Below are 21,093 nucleotides of genomic sequence, written 5' to 3' on the forward strand. Positions count from 1 at the left end.
GCTTTATTTGATCTAGGGCCCACTCATTGGCCATCTACAGTATCCTTAAAATTCTCCCCCAACACCACATTTCAAACTAATCCATTTTTTCCCTATCAGCTTTCTTCATTGTCCAGCATTCACATCCATACATAGTAAGAGGGAATACCAAAGTATGAATGATCTTTAACTTGGTTTCCAGTGACACTTCCTTACACTTAAGGATCCTTTCGAGTTTCTTCTTGGCTACCCTTCCAAGTCTCAATCTCCTTCTGATTTCTTAGTGGCATTCTCCCTTTTGGTTGATGATTGAGCCAAGGAATAGAAAATCTTGAACAATTTCAGTTTCTTCACTGCCAACCTTAGAATGGTATAATTCCTCAGTAGCCGCTATTTTGGTTTTTTTCATGTTCAGCTGCAATTCGGCTCTTTTACTTTCTTCTTTAACCTTCATCACTAGTTGTTTCGAGTATTCACGATTTTCTGTCAGTAATGTGGATTCACCTGTATATGTCAAATTGTTAATCTTCCTTCCACTTTCACTTCACTAAATCTAATCCATCTTTCTGTATATGTTCTGTAAATGTTCTGCATATAGACTGAACAGATGGAAATATCACACATCATTGTCTGATACCTTTGCCAAATAGAAACTATTCTGCTTCTCCATATTCTAACAGTAGCCTCTTGTCCAGCAGTACAGCTTTCACATCAACACAATCAGATGTTGTGCCACATTCAATACTTTTAAAACCAACCACAGGCTTTTTATGATCCACACAATCAAACATTTTGTTGTTATGTATAAAATTAGGGGTGTGCACCAGGGAAATATTCGGTTTTCCCGCTTCGGGTTTACCTAAAGCAGGAAGAAGATTCGGAATAACCCAAAACCTGAAGTGTTTGGGTTATTGGAATCCCACCTCCCTATGAGCCCCCCTTCCCCCAACCCCAACCCCACTTACCTTTCCCGAAGGCCAGAGCAGGTGCCTCCACCACTGCAGTGGTCAGCAGGGCGGCAAGGAAGGCCACAGCCGACGCCTCTGCCGCCCACGCTGCCACCACCGCCAGGATGTCCCAGGTAAGTGGGGTGTTGGTGGGAGGGAGCCCTATAAAAAGGCCCCTAAGCTTCCCAAAGTGACCCAAATTGCTTCGGAAAGCTTTGATTCAGTATTTCCGAATCAGGGCCATCATACTGGCCCCGATTCAGAAATACCAAATCTTTATGAATCAGACCCAGTGTGGGGGTTTTTTTCTGAACCGGGAACTCGAAGCGCACACACCTATATAAAATACAAACTGATTTTCTTTTTCTAATATGCTTGAGTAACCAATGTAAATTTGCAATAGGATCTCTAGTGCCTTCCTTTTCTGAACCCAGCTTGAACATCTGGCATTTCTCATTTCATATATGGTAAGAGCCTCTGTTGTAAAATTTTGAGCCACATTTTGTTTGTAGGGAAAATTAATTAATTGGAATGTTGATCCAGTGTTTCCAGCCGTTAGGCCATTGTGTTGTTTTCCATGTTGGTTGGCATATTCTTAAGATTTTAATGGACACAGCATTTGTAGTCTGAAATATCTCTATTGACAATATATCTATTGACAATCCATCTGCCCTGGTGATTTGTTTCGCCGCCCAATTGCTTTGAGTGCGGCTTCCACTTCACCTTCTAAAATTGCAAAATTTCATCTTGGTTCCATCTTTTATTTTGTCCTGTTTAGATAATATATTTCCAAGTTGATTTTTCAGCCTCCCTAGCTGCAGTTTGAATTTCCCTTTGATTCCTTGGATTCTTATTGAACTGATTTCATTTTTTTGTTGTTCTCTTCTCTTTCTTTGCACTGGTTATTATAATAGTCCTCTGTGTCTTAAAGTACAAGTTGCTCAGAAGCTGCATTTAGAATTCTGATTCTATTTGTATCACCTTTTACTTCTTGTCTATCTATAGCAATTTTAAGAGTTTTATCAGTCATTCATTGAGGCTTTTGCTTTCTTTTGGCTAGAGGAATAGTCTGCACATTCTTCCTTGATATCATCTCTGGTTGTAAGTTAACCCACAGTTCTCCTGCTTCACGTTCAATTTGGTACATTAATTATATTTAAACATTTCAAAGTACATCCTAAAATTCAAGGTTCTAGACAGGGTTGGTTCTTGTGACAATATGCTACTGTTGAGAATGTTTCTGCAATATTACAGAACTTACACATGGGAGCCACTTTATAGGCGGAAAAAGATTAATCATTTCATTAAGAAAGTGGATTTATTCAGGAAAAATAAACTTTTATTTGTAGTATTTTGAGGCACATATGGCTCTTAAATCAAGAAATTTTTCCTATGAAAATATTCATAACAACACCAGAGAAAGATAGGATGAAATTTTACATCAGTACAGAGCAATAACTAGTTTGGCAAAGAAAATGCTACTTTAACAGTGCAATCCTAAAAAGAGTTATTCCAGTCTAAGCCCACTGAAATCAATGGGCTTAGATTGGAGTAACTCTTTTTAGGATTGCTCTGTAACTTATGTACACCTGATAGGAGTTCAGAAGCTTAAAGGATTTTCCGGTTTGGGTTTATGGCGGTCTGAAGCAGCCTAAGACTTGGGCTGTCTGAGACACTGTTTTTCTTGGAAAGCGAGGCGCCTCAACGCCCGTTTCCACCCCAACTTCAGGGAGAAGTTGGGCTTGAACGCTACGCACCCCCGAGAAGGTAAGATCTCGGTGAGGGAGGGGGTTCTGAATTAAGGACTCCCACCATCACCTTGAGGTCCCCTCAGAGAAGGGCGGGCTTCTATCTCTGCAGTGCCTCAGGAGTCATTAAATTGGCATAAGATCATCAGAACCAAGCTTCATCAACAGCTTTTACCAAAGATTAAGCAAAGGAAACAACACAGACAACCCGCAGAATTGGCAAAGGTAAAGATCATTATCGGACTTTTAAAAATGGAACAGCAGTAAAAAGACCAAGGGAAAATAAAGTAATGGACAGAATATAAAAGAAGAGACGTTTAGTAATAGAAGCAGAGTAAAACTGAAGATGCTGGGGAAGTAAATATGGACTAAAAATCTGAAAAGAAATATTGTTTATACTTACTGCGGTTAGAATTGAGATAACCAGCGTGAGAAAGTGGAGGGGGGACTGGAGAAACATCGCGAGACAGGAAGTTAACAGCAGAGCAGACAATTGGATTCCTAGCAAGGACAGTAAAGTGAAAGGGAAGAGGATTGACGGAAAAAGGAACCAAAACAAACATACTACTGGGAGGCAACGAAGGCAACAGGAACAGGAAGTGCGCCATCTTAAGTAAGGTATGAAGTTAAGCCAGAAACCATAGAGACGCTGTAATGGTACCATAGAGAAAAAACGCCCAACATTTTGGACTTTAAAAAGACTTTTTTTTCTTTTTTTAAGAAAAGGCAAGGTTTAAACGATTCAACACGGATTTGAGGAAAAGGGCAGACACGTGGGGAGGCTCAAAACTGAGCCCCATGATGGCCAGGGAAAAAAGGAGCAGATAAGGAATGGCAAATCTCGGTGGACGCAGCGATCAAAGGACTGGAAAAAAAAGTGGCAGAGAATCACAAAGAGTTGTTACAGAAGATGCAAGAAATGCCTGCAAAAGCTTTTAAAGTGATGAGAGATGTTATTCAAGCCAATGCAGCTGCATTGGCAAAAAAGATAGAGGGAGTAAAGGAAGATTTGCAAGTGACAACTAAAAAAGTGGAACAGCTAGAACAAAAGACAAATGATATAAAAGCAGAAATGAAACATGAAAATCAAGTGATGCAGACAACAGTAGCAATGATGGAGTGTAAGGCGACGGAAAAGCAGTTAAGTTTTCGTGGCATTCAGGAATCTGAGACTCAAACCACACAAGAGCAGATGACAAAGATATTGGCAGAATTTCTAGGGAAAGAGGAAGATGAAATAACAGCAAATATGGACTTGGCGTACAGAATCAACTCGACTTTTGCACAACAGAGAAAGCTACCAAGAGATATTATTGTGCAATTAGTGACAAAGAGAATGAAGGAAGAGATACTTAAGAGGCAATTTGAAAAACCCTTAATAAAGGAGGGGAGTAGAATTAAGATCATGAAAGAAGTCCCAAAACGGATTCTCCAAGAACAGAAAAAATACAGGGAATTGACTCAGAAACTAAGAGACAAAGACATTAGATATAGATGGGAAGTCCCAGAAGGTCTAAGCTTTTATTACAAAGCTTTGAGAATTATCATCAAAACAAAGGAGCAAATGGAAAAAAATTTACAGGAAAATGCAGAGGACTTTCCTGGATTATTAAAAATGTAAAATATGGAGTACAAATTAATATCGTGGAATGTGAATGGACTAAACTCACCTCAAAAGAGAAAGACAATTTTTCATTGGCTAAAGAAGCAAAATTGTAATATAGTATGTCTACAAGAGACACATATTAAAGATAAAGACATAAAATATTTAAAAAACAAACAATTGGGGAAAGAATATATATCAGCGTCTAAACAAAAGAAGAAAGGAGTAGTGATCTATGTAAATGAGGCTGTAGAACCAAAATTAATTTTTCAGGATCAAGATGGAAGATGTGGCCGTGGAAATAAATATAAATGCGAAAAAAAATATTGGTAGCTCTCTATGCACCAAATGGAGCAAAAGACCAATTTTTCAAAGACTTATTGAATAAATTAGATCAGGATGTATTTGATCAGATGATATTGGTTGGAGATTTTAATGGTGTGGTGGACTTGTAATTAGACAAAAAATCAAAAGCAACCATTAAAAAATCAGGGAAGTTACCAAAAACTTTTTTTGAATTAGTTCAACAAGAACATTTGGAAGACGTATGGAGAAAAGAAAATCCGAAAAGTACTGAATTTACATACTACTCCGCAAGGCACTTATCATTTTCACGTATTGACATGATTTGGGCAACAAAAGATTTGACTTTACTGACTAAAAAAGTGGAAATTTTATCGAAGGTGAGTGCAGACCACAATCCAATGTTATGGAAATAGACAATGGGTCAAAGAAAATTTAGATGGAGAATAAAAGAGGATTTATTACAAAACCAGGAAAATTTGAAGTATTTGAAAGAAGAAACTAAGCAATTTTTTTAAACAAATAATAACAATCAAGTTTCACGACAGATGGTATGGGATACCTATAAGGCTGTAATGAGAGGAAACTTAACTTTACTTAATAGTAAGGATAAGAAAAGAAAGCAGGAGAAATGGCAAGAAAAATATATAAAAAAGAACAACAATTGAAGAAAAGACCAGGGAAAAAGTCGATTATACAGGAAATCAAAATACTGCAGGACCAAATAACAGCCATTAGTAATAAAGAGCTAGAATGGAAGTTAAAGACATTAAAGCAGAAGTCATTTGAAGGAGCAAATAAACCAGGAAAGTATCTAGCCTGGCAACTGAAAAAAAGGAAGGAAATGAAAATTATTAATACAATAATGGAGGATGGTAAAGAATTGAAAGATCATCAATCAATTAAGCGTGCGTTCTTTAAATACTACGCTAAATTATTTCAAAAGAAATCTGTGAATGTACAAGAGATAGATGGGTATTTAAAGAATGCCCATTTACCAAAGTTACCAGAAAAGATGAAACAGAGACTGAATGCTCCAATAACAGAAGAAAAAGTCATTCAGGCTACTGAAGCAGACAAGATTGGGAAAGCACCAGGACCTGATGGGATCACAGCTAAATTTTACAAAGTAATGAAGGAGGACCTAGTACCGATTTTAAAAAATGTAATGAACGATATGCTTCAAGGAAAAGGTCTCCCAGATACATGGAATGAAGCTAGCACTGATCCCAAAAGAAAGTCAAGATTTTGACAGAGTTGAAAAATTACAGACCCATATCGCTCATAAACAATGATTACAAAATAATGGAAAGAATACTGGCGGATAGGCTCAAAATATGGTTAATGGACTTTATAGATGAAGATCAGGCCGGATTCTTACCAAACAGGCAATTAAAAGACAATTTGAGAGTAGTGATAAATGCTATTGAATATTACGACAAGCGACCTGATAAGGAAGTTGGCCTATTCTTTGCGGACGCAGAGAAGGCCTTTGACAATTTGAACTGGGACTTTATGTTTGCAACTATGGAGAAGATGGATCTAGGTAATGAATTTATACAAGCAGTGAAAACAATTTATAACTTACAAAGGGCAACAATATGTGTCAATGACGACCTGACAGAGAAGTTGGAAATAAGGAAAGGAACCAGACAAGGATGTCCACTATCGCCGCTTTTGTTTGTGATGGTTTTAGAAGTATTATTGAGGAGGATTAGAGAAGATGATAGTATAAAAGGAATAAAAATAAAAGGATTCTCTTACAAATTGAGAGCATTTGCAAACGATGTGATGTTTATAGTGGAAGACCCTCTACAAACCCTGCCAAGACTGCTGGACAAAATAAAGGAGTTTGGAGACTTGGCGGGATTTTACATAAATAAAAAGAAGTCAAAAATAATAACCAAAAATATGACTAAGAAGAAACAACAAGAACTAAACAAATTAACAAACTGCGAAGTGGTACACAGGACTAAATATTTGGGGATAGAGCTGACAGCTAAGAATATAGACTTGTTTAAGAATAATTACGAAAAGCTCTGGGTTCAAATTGAAAGAGACATGATAAAATAGAATTAAATTTGTCGTGGTTAGGCCGAATTGCCACAATCAAAATGAATTTACTGCCCAGAATGATGTTTTTAATGCAAACAATTCCAGTTGTGAAAGATAAGAAACAATTTGAAAAATGGCAGAGGAAAATATCAGAATTTGTATGGGCAGGAAAGAAACCAAGAGTTAAGATGGAAGTTCTGTGTGACGCTAAGGAAAGAGGAGGAATGCAGTTACCTGATCTAAAACTTTATCATGAAGTGATATGTTTGGTGTGGCTAAAAGAATGGGTGTCTTTGACCAATCACAAGTTATTAACGTTGGAAGGATATAATAAATTATTTGGATGGCATGCATACATGTGGTATGAAAAGTACAAAATGGATGCAATGTTTCAGCACCACTACCTTAGAAGGAATCTATTGTCAACTTGGCTCAAGTACAAGAATTTATAGAACTAAAGAAACCACTTTGGATTGTTCCAGCTGAAGTAACTAACCCAAATATGGAATATCACGGAAAGGAATGGCTTACCCTCAAAGAATTAACAGTATTAGACAATGATGGGTTGAAACTTAAGCGAAACGTGGAGTTGCCATTTAAATATGGTTGGTTACAATATAGACAAATTAAAGATTTATTTGATTCAGAACACAGAAAGAATGGTTTTAGAATTAAAAATTCAGAACTAGAGGAGCTATTATTGGAGGATAATAGTAAAGCAATATCTAAAATGTATAAGTTGTTATTGAAGTGGTTTACAGAAGAGGAAACAGTCAAGGTGCAAATGGTAAAGTGGGCCATAAATTGTAATAAGGAAATAGCGACGGAAGCATGGGAACAATTATGGAAAAATACCTTAAAAATATCAACTTGTACCAGTATTAAAGAGAACGGTTATAAAATGCTGTATAGATGGTACTTAACACTGAAAAAATTAGCCATAGCTAACAAAAAGTTATTGAATAAATGTTGGAAATGTAAGGAGCATGAAGGTTCTCTATTTCATATGTGGTGGACTTGCCAAAAGGCTAGAGACTTCTGCTCTAGAATATGTGCTGAAATGTCTTTGATATTACAATATGTTGCTAAAAATCCAGAAATGTTATTACTATCTTTACATTTAGAAGAAGTCAATAGAAATGATAAGACATTGTTATATTATATGATAGTAGCAGCAAGAATTTTATATGCTCAATATTGGAAAAAAGAAGAAGTACCGAATACTGAAGAATGGACAAGGAAGCTGTTGTACATGGCCAAAATGGACAAATTAACTAGAAATCTGAAAGAGCAAGACCCAGAAACTTTCTTGGAAGACTGGAAGAAGTTTAAGAAATATTTGGAAAAGAAATGCGATGTTAAAGGACAACTGTGGTCTTTGGATGGATTTTAAACTTTATTAAATAAGACTTTAACGAAGGGAATATATATTAAGATCTTTACCATGGTTGTTGTGGGTTTTCCAGGCTGTATTGCCGTGGTCTTGGCATTGTAGTTCCTGACATTTCGCCAGCAGCTGTGGCTGGCATCTTCAGAGGTGTAGCACCAAAAGACAGAGATCTCTCAGTGTCACAGTGTGGAAAAGATGTTGGCAGGTCATTTGTATCTACTCAGGAGGGGTAGGGTTGAGCTGAGTCATCCTGTAAGAGTTTCCAAGGGTGTGGAATGCTAATGGCGGGAGGCTTCACTGTATCCTGAGGAGGTTCTTTTGCATATGGATTGGTACTTGATGTGCTAATCTTCTCTGCAGGGCTATTGTCGAGTATAGAGTGTTTTGTTAGCCTGGTGTTTTTCAGAACTGGAAACCATGCTCTGTTCATTCTTAAGGTTTCTTCTTTCCTGTTGAAGTTTTGCTTATGCTTGTGAATTTCAATGGCTTCCCTGTGCAGTCTGACAAAGTAGTTGGAAGTGTTGTCCAGTATTTTGGTGTCCTGGAATAAGATACTGTGCCCTGTTTGAGGTAGGCTATGTTCAGCCACTGCTGATTTTTCAGGTTGAAAAATGGCACAGGGAAGCCATTGAAATTCACAAGCATAAGCAAAACTTCAACAGGAAAGAAGAAACCTTAAGAATGAACAGAGCATGGTTTCCAGTTCTGAAAATCACCAGGCTAACAAAACACTATATGGTTGTCGTGGGTTTTCCGGGCTGTATTGCCGTGGTCTTGGCATTGTAGTTCCTGACGTTTCGCCAGCAGCTGTGACACTGAGAGATCTCTGTCTTTTGGTGCTACACCTCTGAAGATGCCAGCCACAGCTGCTGGCGAAACGTCAGGAACTACAATGCTAAGACCACGGCAATACAGCCCGGAAAACCCACAACAACCATCGTTCTCCGGCCGTGAAAGCCTTCGACTCTATACTCAACAATAGCCCTGCAGAGAAGATTAGCACATCAAGCACCAATCCATATGCAAAAGAACCTCCTCAGGATACAGTGAAGCCTCCCGCCATTAGCATTCCACACCCTGGGAAACTCTTACAGGATGACTCAGCTCAACTGCACCCCTCCTGAGTAGATACAAATGACCTGCCAACATCTTTTCCACACTGTGACACTGAGAGATCTTTGTCTTTTGGTGCTACACCTCTGAAGATGCCAGCCACAGCTGCTGGCGAAACGTCAGGAACTACAATGCCAAGACCACGGCAATACAGCCCGGAAAACCCACAACAACCATCATTGTCTGGCCGTGAAAGCCTTCGACAATACATCTTTACCATGGTTAATATAATATAATTGCATTATAGTGTAATAATCTCTATGAATAAACGGAGGGGTTCGAGTGTTGCTGGAAGTCAACAGAGAATAGGGGGAGGGGAGGGGGAGGGGTCATATATTTAGAAAGGTTTAATTTGGATAAGATGTATGTATTAACCAACTATTTTATATCACCTCATCCAATAAAATCTATTAAAAAAAAGAAGCTTAAAGGATTTTCAAAGGCATCCCACTCCTTATCTTGCTCACCTTTGTTTTCATTATTAAACAAGCAATGGCATCATTTCCTTTTTCTATTATAGACAAAAGAGAATAAATTTTAAACATGAACATGAGGATGAACTGCAGTATTCATCTTTCAGTATATTCCAGTCTGTGCTTAGGTCCACAGTTATAAACTATATAGTTATAAACAGAATATCAAAATTAATATAATACAATTGTATTGCCAACAAATAATTAAAAACCACATTATGTTCTTTCAACAAAATGTAATGACCAACGTGGAAGACATAACAGCAGCAGCATCTGCTTTCCTAGATTTCCTTGATATAGTCAAGAAAGGAAGAGGGTAGAAATTCTGCATAGCTTAAGGAATTTTTAAAAATTAACTTATAAAATGCATTTTGGTCTCTCATGATTATGATCAGAGCCAGGGCTGTCTAGTAATTACTAATCATCATGGTCAAAATCCTCTCCTTCTGGATTTTATGAGGCTTAAACCACAGCTGTCCATTTTGCTATAGTTTAATGTTACTCCTTTCCAATACATATCTAAGGATGCTGTATAGTATCATAAATAGGTATAAGATGAGACTCCGGAAAATCACTGTGTGAAGACAGCAAAGGCCTTCTAATTCCACAGGAAGAACTACCCACACAATGACCACTACCAAATGGTAGCTGAATATCTCATCTCCCATTCCTGTAACACCCATTAAAACATGCAACAACTGTTTTCAAAAGTATCTGCAGGGCCAGTAAGGCCTACATGTTCCCTTTGAAGCTCTGTGTGTGTCCAAAGCCCCCAGAGAGTTTGGATAAGGGCATTATTTTGAATGTTTTAGTTAAACAGCTTTAGGAACAGGATTACAGGGATTATTATCTATATACTAAGGTGCCTAACCTTGAAATTAGCATCACATTCCTAAGGTTTAATAGATTTCTTCCTCTCAACAACCATTAGACATTATTAAAAGCACACATTACATGACTCACTAGAAATAAACAAAATGTGCCTCAAAGGGTTCCATCTAGCTAAACTGTAAGTTATGCCATTAGCGTGTAAAGAACTTACACATATTGCATGTTCCCACTTTACATCTTAAGACACAACAGCAACTTGTAAGAGTACCCTTGCAGCCTCCATCATAAAATGGGAAGCAGCCAAAACAGAAGACGTTCAGAAACGCTTACAAATAAAAACACTGCTAGCCTGTTCCTAGGCCTTCATACAATCCTTTCTTTTAGGAATCCCAGTAGCCTCATTTCAGAACATTCAAGTTCTGTGCATTCAAGTATAAAAAACAGAATACTCATATTTTGAAAGCCACTGGTTTCCAAACTATTCCCATGGGATTCCATGAACATTTACATGAGGTGCCTTAACTATAAGATAGAAATAAAATTTCACCTGAAAGACAATTTGCTTATCATTGCTTATCTTTCCCTCCATTGCACAGTTGGATATATCAACTCTCAGTTCATATACAGTGATTGTGAGACTCAGCAGGCCCAACCACAAGAACCATGCATATGCTCTCTGAGTATCTCCCAAAACTTTGGCAAAACTGACAAGGGAAATGTCCCTTTAAAAACTGACAAGGAAAATGTCCCTTTAAAGGTAAAACATGAGGGGGGGGAGAGAGAATCACCAACATAAACTATATGGTCTACTTCAGCTCCTACTAAGAAATAACTCCTCTAACTTTTTTCCCCAATACCAACCACACGAGTCTTAATATTGCAAAGTTCTGATATTTCTCAAATCCACGCTAAAAAATCCATATTAGCGGTTGCAGCATAAACAGGAGGCTTGTGTCCTTTAACGACTAAACTTACAGTAGAACATTTGTTAGTCGTTGAAGTGCCACAAAACTCCTGTTTACAACCCCCCCCCCCCGAGTATAAGTCCAAGTGAACGTAACAGGACTTACTTCTAGGCATACATACACAGAACTGGGCTGCGACTGTAACCGCACCATCCTTAAAACGTGTTTACTTAAAAAAAATAAGTCCCTTTAAGTTCAATGGAGCTTATTCCCTAGTAAATGCTTTACGATTGCACTTTTACTGTCTCACGTGAACCTTATACCCCAGCTTACACGGATCAACACAAGATAAAGAATAAAGGTCCTCTATCATTCGCCGCGAAACTTTTAAGCGTCGCCATGGCCAAGTACGACCAACCCCAAAGATTCCTCTCAGGAAGTCAAACGGCTTCCTTTGACGGTCCTTCCCCGCCAGCTTCCCACAACAAGCCCCCCTCCCAACTCATCCCGCTTTCCCTTGGCGTCCCGTCAGGCAACCTGACAGTTTTCTCTCCCAGGCCCGACTCGCTCCTTCAGCCAGTGCCTATCCATACGCGAGTCCAACAGGCACGCAACGCAGGCAGGCATCGCGTTAACCTCCGCGACGCCAAGTAAAGCGAGGCCTCCCCACCCCGTAGGCCCTCATCTCGCAGCCTCTTCGCCGGCGTCTCAGGTTCCAGGCCCGGGCCCCCCGCTCACCTCTTTGGGGACCAGCTGATTCTCCTCGCTGGGCACCATGGCCAGTGGCAGCAGCCAAGGGCCCACGACAGGCGCTAGCAGGGAGTCGTCAGCAAAGAGAGCCGCCGGGGAAGGAGAGGCGGCGCAGGCGGCTCATCGTCCTTTCCCCCGTCCCTTCCCCCCTTTCTCTGCCTCTCCCCTGCCGGCTCCCCCCTCCGCTCAGTGAGGGCAACAGCAGCGCCTCCGCTCGCTCCCTCGCCAGCGCCGATCAATGGCAAAATGGCCGCCGACCAGCCTCTCGCGAGACGCAGCCGGGTAAGCCGGAGTCGCTTCTCACGGCTCCTCCGGCCGCTTCTCCCCCGCCCCTTGGCGCGGAGGAGCGGCACTTGGCGAGGGCTGCGGGCTGCTGCTGGAGGGCAAACGGCTTCCGCATCCTCCCGGCCGCCGAAGGTGTGTTTCGCTCTTGGGAGCAGGGGAAACTTTGACGAGGACAATTCGTCCTTCTGTTTAAGAAATCTATAGCCGCCCTCTCTCGAAGTCCCAGGCACCCGCAGCGTTTTTAGAAAAGCTCCTTTTTTAAAAACACCGTTCGTTATCAGCCGATCTGTCTCTTTTAAAACTGATAAGCAATGTTGCTTGTGTGTTTTTTTTTCCCTTTTGAAGGTGCAATCCTATGCATGTTTACTTGGAATAAGCCATATACCCAATGAGCGTTGGCTTCAACTCTTTAACAACACGGCCTGAACAATCTGCCGTCCACTCTTCTGTCTTCTACATGTTGTAACATCCAGCCTATTGAAGGGTTGTGGTGAACTCGAAAGCTTACAGAACTAAATTCCCTTGCCTCAGTGAAGATTGGGCCATGTCTCAGGTACACAGCTTCTGCTCTGTATGTAGGTCTCAGGTTCGCTCCTCAGCATCTCTAGTTAGAAGGATCTGAGGCCCTGGAGAGCTGGGTAGACTTTGGTGAACCAACCAGCTGACTCCGTATAAGGCAGCTTCATGTGTTCATAACAACCTCCCCCCCTCCCCCAAGAAAATGGCATGCCTCCAGAAAACTGGATTGTGCCATTAGATCTTTTGATGTTTTGCAGAAAAAGAACAAGATTTGCAGAAAAACAACACTGGGACCACAACTGACATCTACTTCTGTCTGAAGGAGTCAGCTGTCCTTATTCTGCATCTGCATGCAAGAGTGTTTCTGTCTCTCTCACAGTGCAAAAGGCATTGGGAAGGGGCACGTTTGCATCAGGGAAAGAAAGCGGAGATGTAAGAAGCTGCCTTTTTGTGATTAAATTGGGTATGGGAAAGGAAGGAAATACAGGGCTAGCGTCTGCCTACCTCCTTCTCTTTTGACCACTGATAAGGGAGTCTCCCACCCATTTGGTCGCCCATTGAAGGCTGAGTAGGATTGTTTTCTCCTACGATACAGTGGGATAGGTTGGGGGTTGCCTATTCTACCTGAAAACTGTAACCGGAATTCTCTGGCTTTGGAGACACACGGACATTAGCAAGTTCACTTCTTTGCAACACCTCTCCCATTTTCTGACTGGTATAAAGACTCAAATCTCCATTCCTAGTCATATATGATTTAATTTATTAGATTTATATTCTGCCCTCCCCACACCAGCAGGCTCAGAGCGGATTACAATTTACAAGAGATGATGAAGAGATCTTGACTCTAAAAAGCTTATACCGTGGAAACTCTTATTAGTCTTTAAGATGCTACTGAACCTGAACCTTGCCCATCTACTTTCCGTACATAGAATCACAGAATCATAGAGTTGGAAGGAGCCATACAGACCATCTAGTCCAACCCCCTGCCCAGTGCAGGATCAGCCTAAAGCATCTCTGACAAGTATTCATCCAGCCTCTTCTTGAAAATTGTCAGTGAGGGGGAGCTCACCACCTCCCTAGGCAGCTGATTCCACTTTTGAACTACTCTGACTGTGAAAAAGTTTTTCCTAATATCCAGCCGGTACCTTTGTGCATGTAATTTAAGCCCATTGCTTCGGGTCCTATCCTCTGCTGCCCACTGGAACAGCTCCTTGCCCTCCTCCAAATGACAGCCTTTCAGATATTTAAAGAGAGTGATCATGTCCCCCTCAGTCTCCTCCAAACTAAACATTCCCAAGGCCCTCAGCCTTTCCTCGTAGGGCTCAGTCTCCAGACCCCTGATCATCCTCGTCGCTGTCCTCAGCACCCTCTCGATTTTGTCCACATCCTTTTTGAAGTGAGGCCTCCAGAACTGCACACAATGCTCCAGGTGCAGCCTGACCAAGGCAGTATAGAGAGGGGCTATGACCTCCTGTGATTTCGACGCTATGGCCCCTTTGATACAACCTAGGATTGAATTGGCCTTTTTTGCCACCGCATCACACTGACTGCTCATATTTAGTCTACAGTCCACTCTTACTCCAAGATCTTTCGCATACACTAGTACCCAGAAGTGTATCCTCCATCCTGTATTTGTGCTTCCCATTTTTGTGGCCCAGATGAAATACTGTGTACTTGTCTTTGTAGAATTGCATCCTATTCACAGCTGCCCACTTCTCCAGAGTATTCAGGTCTTGTTGAATTTTAATTCTATCTTCTTGGGTGTTTGCTACTCCTCCCAATTTGGTATCATCAGCAAATTTAATGAGCAGCCCTTCCTTAGAAACAAAACGGATAGCTATATTAGATGCATGAAGTGAGCTATGCCTCCAAAAACCTAATGCTGGAACAAGTTCTATTTAACTCATTTTATTTTCACCATTAATTTTAAAAAAAGTCTTCTGCAGAATTCTATTCTTTCCTGCTAACATGCCTTTTTGCTCATCTTCTTTGAAGCTTTCTGCATATTCCATCAGTCTTGTTCAACTTTCTTGCCTCCTCTTTTATCCTAAGTGGTCTATGCAGAAGTAGGACCCATGTTATTCAGGAGGGCTTACTCCCAAGAACATGTTCTTAGGATTGTACCTTTAGCCTTTGGCGTTCCCACCTACCTAGCAGGCTTGAGTTCCTGTTTCTCTCACATAGTCTTCTGATACCTAGGACCTGTGGAAAGTTTACTCAGGCACACTAGGCTTTTACTTCTATCAAACAACAACACGGTCTGTTCACCTTCTACTCCTGATTTTGTGTCTATACCAGGACCCCACAGCAGCTCAGCCAATGAACAGGAGGATCCCCGCAATGGGCACATCACTGATAAAATAGTTTGCAGCTTAAAATGAATGTTTGTGTGAACTGGATTAAGATTTTAATGGATTTCTGTTGATATCCATAAGTGCTTGAGTGAATAATAAAATAATCAGTTTTTTCTTACATGCATATTTTATTTTTGTAGCACTATTTGTAAGATAAATATTTAAATATTGTTACATAATTGGCAAAAAAAATGTTATCCCTAATTAAATGGTTTTATTGGAACACCAGGCAGTCCTCTGAACAGAAGTAAAAACTGCAAAAAAATTTTTTTAAAAAACATAAGTTTAAAGATTTGAGTTAAGGAAAGAGTAACAGCAGTAACAATTACTTCTGAGATATATATGAATTTCATGAAATCAGGATCCAAAGTAATGTTATGGAATGAAATCAGGGTCCAAAGTAATGTTATGGTAAGTCCATAGATAGATAGATAGATAGATAGATAGATAGATAGATAGATAGATAGATAGATAGATAGATAGATAGATAGATAGATAGATAGATAGATAGATAGATAGATAGATAGATAGATAGATAGATAGATAGATAGATAGATAGATAGATAGCAACAGCATTCCATAACATTACTTTGGACCCTGATTTCATTATTATAAATTATTATATTATTATTATAAATTATTATAAATTATTATTATAAATTATAAATGAATGACAGCTACAAGCACATTACATGGAAATGAATAATATTCTGTCCAAATAACATAAAAAGTAAAATGAGTGGGAAGGATGAAGTATATTTTTCAATGAATATTTAAAGGTTATTCACCTATTATATTTTGGTTTGTGGATAATTGGTACAAAGCCCACTGTTTGAGAGTGTCCACATATTGCAAAATGAATGGTTTGTCTATAGATGAACTTCTGCATTCTTTGCATTTCAAGCAGCAACTTCATTGTAAACAATGTGAGAATAACGCAAACATTCTGTATCACTTGGATTTATATAACTACCATGAAGACAACATTTAACAACCGTGTATTCTTTGAGTAATGACCAGTTTAAACTCTTTCAGCAGTAGTTCAGCTGTGAACACTGTTGCCACTCATCTACAGGAGAGGTACATTTCCCAGAGTAAACAAGGCTCCTGCAGGACACTGTTTTACCAGGTATTCTGTGCCAAGAAGACAAGTCAATAATTCCAAGTAATGCACCTAACAAGCTATAACATTCTTTCCTCACAGCTGAATGACGCACAGCAAAGTGTGAAATTCCTTCCTACCTTCATGAACGTCAAAGAAGGCCTTTCTGTCCTGAGTCCTACAAGAGAAAGTTCAACTAATTAGTTGCGGGTGGAGGGGGGCACACATAATTCCACAGACACAACTGCACAAAGAAAACGAAGCAATTTTTGATCCGTGTAGCTGCATCCTACGGGCAGTGTTGCTGAAGCCAAATTCCCCCATAATCCTGTAGCAAGAATTAAGAGTGTGGTGGCCTAGAAACTGTTGAGCAAGCAGTGAGCAGAAGAAATGTTAATGAAGAGGAAAAACAAAATCTGAAGGGTTTACTAAAGGCATAAGTGTGCTAACCTGTATCAACTGGCTGAAGTCTTCAGAAGAAATTTTTTTAAATACTGGGAAACCTGGAGGTTTTTTAAAGAGCATTAAAGATGCAAAGCTCTTTTTAAATGTCTGACTTGGATGTTTTCAGGGAGGCTTACAAAACCAGCAAAACCCACTTGCAGTTGAGCAGTATGTACCTAGGTGTAATTGTTCCGTCTAAAACAACTTTAAAAGTTAATAAGTTAATATTACCTAACATGACATATATTTAAGGTATGATTATAGGTTAAATTAGTTTTATGTAAAAGCAGGTTTTATTATTAACAGTAGCCCCAATGTAAATGAGACTGTTTGTGGGAATGCACTGAAGATTAATAGCTAATTGGAGCTTTAAGAAAACCCCTCTGGATGAAAGATGTGAATCATGAAACACTCTAAGGTCCAAGCTACATACTATGCTAACACGTACCAAGTCACAGGTACATAACCAGACTTACAGTCAGACATACATAGAGTAACTCACCTTCAAAAGTATTCGTTCACTCAGTGCTGCAAAGGGGGAGAAGGAGCTTGTAGTTTCCCTCCCACCCTGATTTTGTCAGTGGAAAAGAAGTGGGGGAGGGGCTTTTCAGTCCTTTACTCAGTGGAACCAGAAGAAAGAGGCAAAAAGCCCCTCACCGCACTTTCTGCTGATGAAAGTCGTGCAAAAGGGAAACTACAAGCTCCTCCCCCTCGCTATGCCTCCTTGCAGTGCCAGGCAAATGAGCAGTCTTTCAATGTAAGTTCCCCCAGTGTATGTCTGACGCTGTTGAGCCAGTCACACACCTGTGTCCCAACTCATGTCAGGCCTTTTGAGCTGCTGTAGCATAGTGGTGAAGTGACTGGGCTCCAAGCCCACACTATACTGGTTTGATTCACTACTGTCATGACTCAGGAGCTCTGCTGGTGACCTCGAGTAAGCCACTTTTCTCAGCCCCAGGTCTGTATTTATAACACTAACTTTGTTCACTGTTCTGAGTATGGCACTAATCTGTCCAGAAGGACAGTATATAAGCCCATGATGATGATGTTGCAAACTAACTGTTCGATGCTATGAAGGGAGAAAATCCTTTAGAAGGGGCCCCTTACTTGCACAATGAACCAATATCCTCTCATACCAAGGATACCCCTCTGAAGTTGGGGGATGGTAGGCTTTTGGTAGAAGGAAATCCAGCTGTTATGAATATAGACAGCAAGGTGTGTGACAGGCATTTTGACTGCATGGGTGCAAAGGTTGTGGACATCACATACTGTCTAAATAGGCTGATAGCTTGGGGTGGGAGGAGTCAGCAGTCAGCATGGTAGATGTTGGCACCAATGGCATTGAGAAATGCAATCGTGGTCCTGAAGAATAAATGTTGGCTATTAGGCAGTGGACTAAAGCAGGTGAGCAGTAAGCAAGGGCCTCAACCTCTATACCGTGTGCCCTCTAGGGCAATGGGTCAGCTGCTCTGTGAGACAGGACACTACACTAGCTGAACCTTTGGTCTGACCCAGCAGGCTCTTCTTATATTCTTATGTAATGCAAATGAACTGAAAACTTCTAGAAATATAACTTTTGAGCAGTGCTAAAATCAGTTTGAAAATGTTTCTTCATAAAGTTTTGATTTAGTATGGACTTATGTAAGGAGAAGACAAAACAAATGCTGTCTGGCCCATTAGAATTTCCAATGATATACAACATAAAATCAAAGGATTAATTTAAGCACTTATTAGTCCTGTACAGAGTGCAATGCCGTGTTAATATACAGGTACAAGCTTTGCAATCATCTTGTGACAATTTGTTATGGTATATGGGGCTACATATCAGATCAAATCATTCCTTCACCTTGTACCCTGAATTTCATTATCTTCAGAACTGAACACCTAGTTCATAGGTTCCAGCTCTTTGAGAAAAATGTGCACACCTATCTGTAAAAACACTTCCTCCTATAGGATTTACTCTGGATACACGTACTGACTGGACTTACTAGAAACCCCTAAGCCACATGAGGACTGTGGTGATGGTGCCTGGCCTACCTCAACTAGTCCAAATGTCAGGATACAACAGATTAGCAGAAGCAGCAAAGCTAAAATAGTTAAAAACAATAGATTCTTCTGAGCTGCACAAATTTCCTTACAACATTTCTGATTCTTTTACTTTGCCAATTACTCTTGCATTTCCAGTTTAGCAGTCAAGCAGCTAGAAGCGCCACCTGGACACAGGCTTAGTTACACCATATATGAAAATATGAACAATAACCTTTACTATTGCATATCTTCAAAAATCTAGTATAACCTGGACTCCTTTGTGCTCCTTTGGAGTAAGCACCATTGACTAACATGGGACTTACTTTCACACAGAACTTCTCAGGCTTGATCTCTTTGTCTATAAAGTAAAAAGTAGTACTTAATCTACCACAACCCAGTCTTGGCTGAGATCCAATCGAATATTTCTCTGGTGTAAGAATTTCCATCTGAGCAGTGCAACTTTCTTCTCTCCCTCTTCCTGCTTCAGCCCAAAATATTCTTCCTCCAAAATGCTGATGCTGGAGACAGTTGCGCTCTGTGGATGGAAATCCTAGCGCTCACAGAAACATTTCATTGGGTCTAAGTCTATATCTATATTAGAAATGTAGTAAAGACATTTGAAGCATTTTTACTTTAGGAATGAGTAATTCTCTGAATAAATTATCTTTCTGATTCAGGAGTTTGAAGATTCCTTACCAAAAAAGATTCCTTACCAAAAAAAGAGATAGAGGTTGAATAACATGGGGAATAATACCGTGCCTTGTGGAACTCCACAAGGCAACTCCCATACTGAGAACAGTTGATCTCCAGTGGCAACCCTTTGAGTCAAATGTATGAGGAATGATTTAAACCAGTCCAAGGCACATCGCCTGATACCTACTTCTGCCTTCTAATGCTTCAGCAGGATGGCACAGTGCACTTTTTGTCATCTTTCACGTAAATGTACACCACTTTTACTAATGTGACTTTTTGGTGCATTTATAGAGCTCTTGTTTCTCAGCTGTTTTATGCAATTCACCCTCTGCATTTTATTGAGCGGATAAGGAAACAGAAATGTTGGCTGGTGGCCCATCTGTTTTGATAGTGATTCTTGTAGAACACATGAACAAATACTTGCTGGTTTACGATCAGGTGTTTTCCTAGTCTGAAACTGACCTGCCACCCAGTCCTATGTAGAAGTAAATCTCACTGTGTTCTACAGGGTTTACTGACAAGTACTATCTGAATTATACTTACTTGGAAGGAAACCTCATGCTTTTAAAAAGGATTTCATTACATAGTCCAGTACTTTATTTTGAAAGTAAAATATGTTGCTAACTGGTCATTCTTACATCATCCATTATCTGGAAAAAAGCAAATAATGCAAGAATAATTCTGAATATATACCATGAAAAGATTAAAATGTTCAACAAGAAGCAGTATTTAAAAATAACGTTCTCTACTTCCACAAGGAATAAGAATTGTCCGGGCAGCCTGCTACAGGATCGGTTTTCTTGTGTGGAAAAGACTAGTAGAGATTTATGGCATTCTTGTCAAATCTGGTTATGAAATTAAATACACCTTGAGCAAGCAGGGGGAAATAGACACAGTTACTAAAAGGGCAGCTGTCATCTCAAGGCAACAACATACCCCTTGCAGCTCTCCCAAGCCATTTCTCGCCAGCACAGCTATATCTTGCAAACGTCTCAGAGATATGCATTGACCATCAGGATCGGTTCTGGATCCCTGCCATATGTCTACTGTGGATGTCTGATGCCTTTCACACTTCATGTGTGTATATGGGGAACACCAGGATAATGACATATAACCTTAACTAACATGATCATTGTGTAAAATGTAAAATGTTAAGTGCTGCTTAGACTTCTTTCTCTTTCACTATCCTGATTCAAAACTATTTTGTTCCTTCGGGGGGCTGCATTCACCGGGGAGCAGGCAGTACAAAAGCACATGTCACAGCAGTGTGGCAGAGGAACAGAACAGAATGGTGTCCATCCCCTCCCCTGTCCCTGTGCTGTTTGCTACTGTCACTGTCTCTTCCTCCTGCTGCTGCTCTTCCTGTTTCACCTGCACAAATGTGCAGATACCACACGGATTTCACAGTCTCCTTTCCAGACTGAATCATGCTGTAACTTTAGAGGGATGCCTTAAGAAAAGAGACTCTGATAAGGCCGCATAAAAATGTCCTAAGTAAATAAGTAAACACATAGATAAATACATGCTTTTTAAAACAGAGAGGGGGGATGTGACAATGTAAAGCTCCCCAG

The 21,093-nt window shown here is 40.0% G+C and overlaps 1 protein-coding gene and 1 long non-coding RNA gene across 3 annotated transcripts in view; one reads left to right on the forward strand and one right to left on the reverse strand.

The window, feature by feature from the left end:
- The window catches only part of USP47 (ubiquitin specific peptidase 47), a 102,464-nt gene extending 90,228 nt beyond the window's left edge, over positions 1-12,236 (reverse strand). For both annotated transcript variants that reach the window (XM_054971152.1, XM_054971151.1), the window contains exon 1: positions 12,086-12,236. In XM_054971152.1, the coding sequence (XP_054827127.1) occupies positions 12,086-12,124 (39 nt within the window). In that variant the 5' untranslated portion in view covers positions 12,125-12,236. The remainder of the gene's footprint in view (positions 1-12,085) is intronic.
- A 193-nt stretch (positions 12,237-12,429) lies between these two features.
- On the forward strand, positions 12,430-15,338 carry LOC129324138 (uncharacterized). Its single transcript, XR_008596515.1, has 3 exons — positions 12,430-12,514; positions 12,728-12,935; positions 13,159-15,338. It is a non-coding gene; the product is annotated as an uncharacterized LOC129324138 (long non-coding RNA).
- Positions 15,339-21,093: the final 5,755 nt, after the last annotated feature.

This window comes from Eublepharis macularius, chromosome 2 (genome assembly GCF_028583425.1).
Source record: "Eublepharis macularius isolate TG4126 chromosome 2, MPM_Emac_v1.0, whole genome shotgun sequence".
Lineage (NCBI taxonomy): Eukaryota > Metazoa > Chordata > Lepidosauria > Squamata > Eublepharidae > Eublepharis > Eublepharis macularius.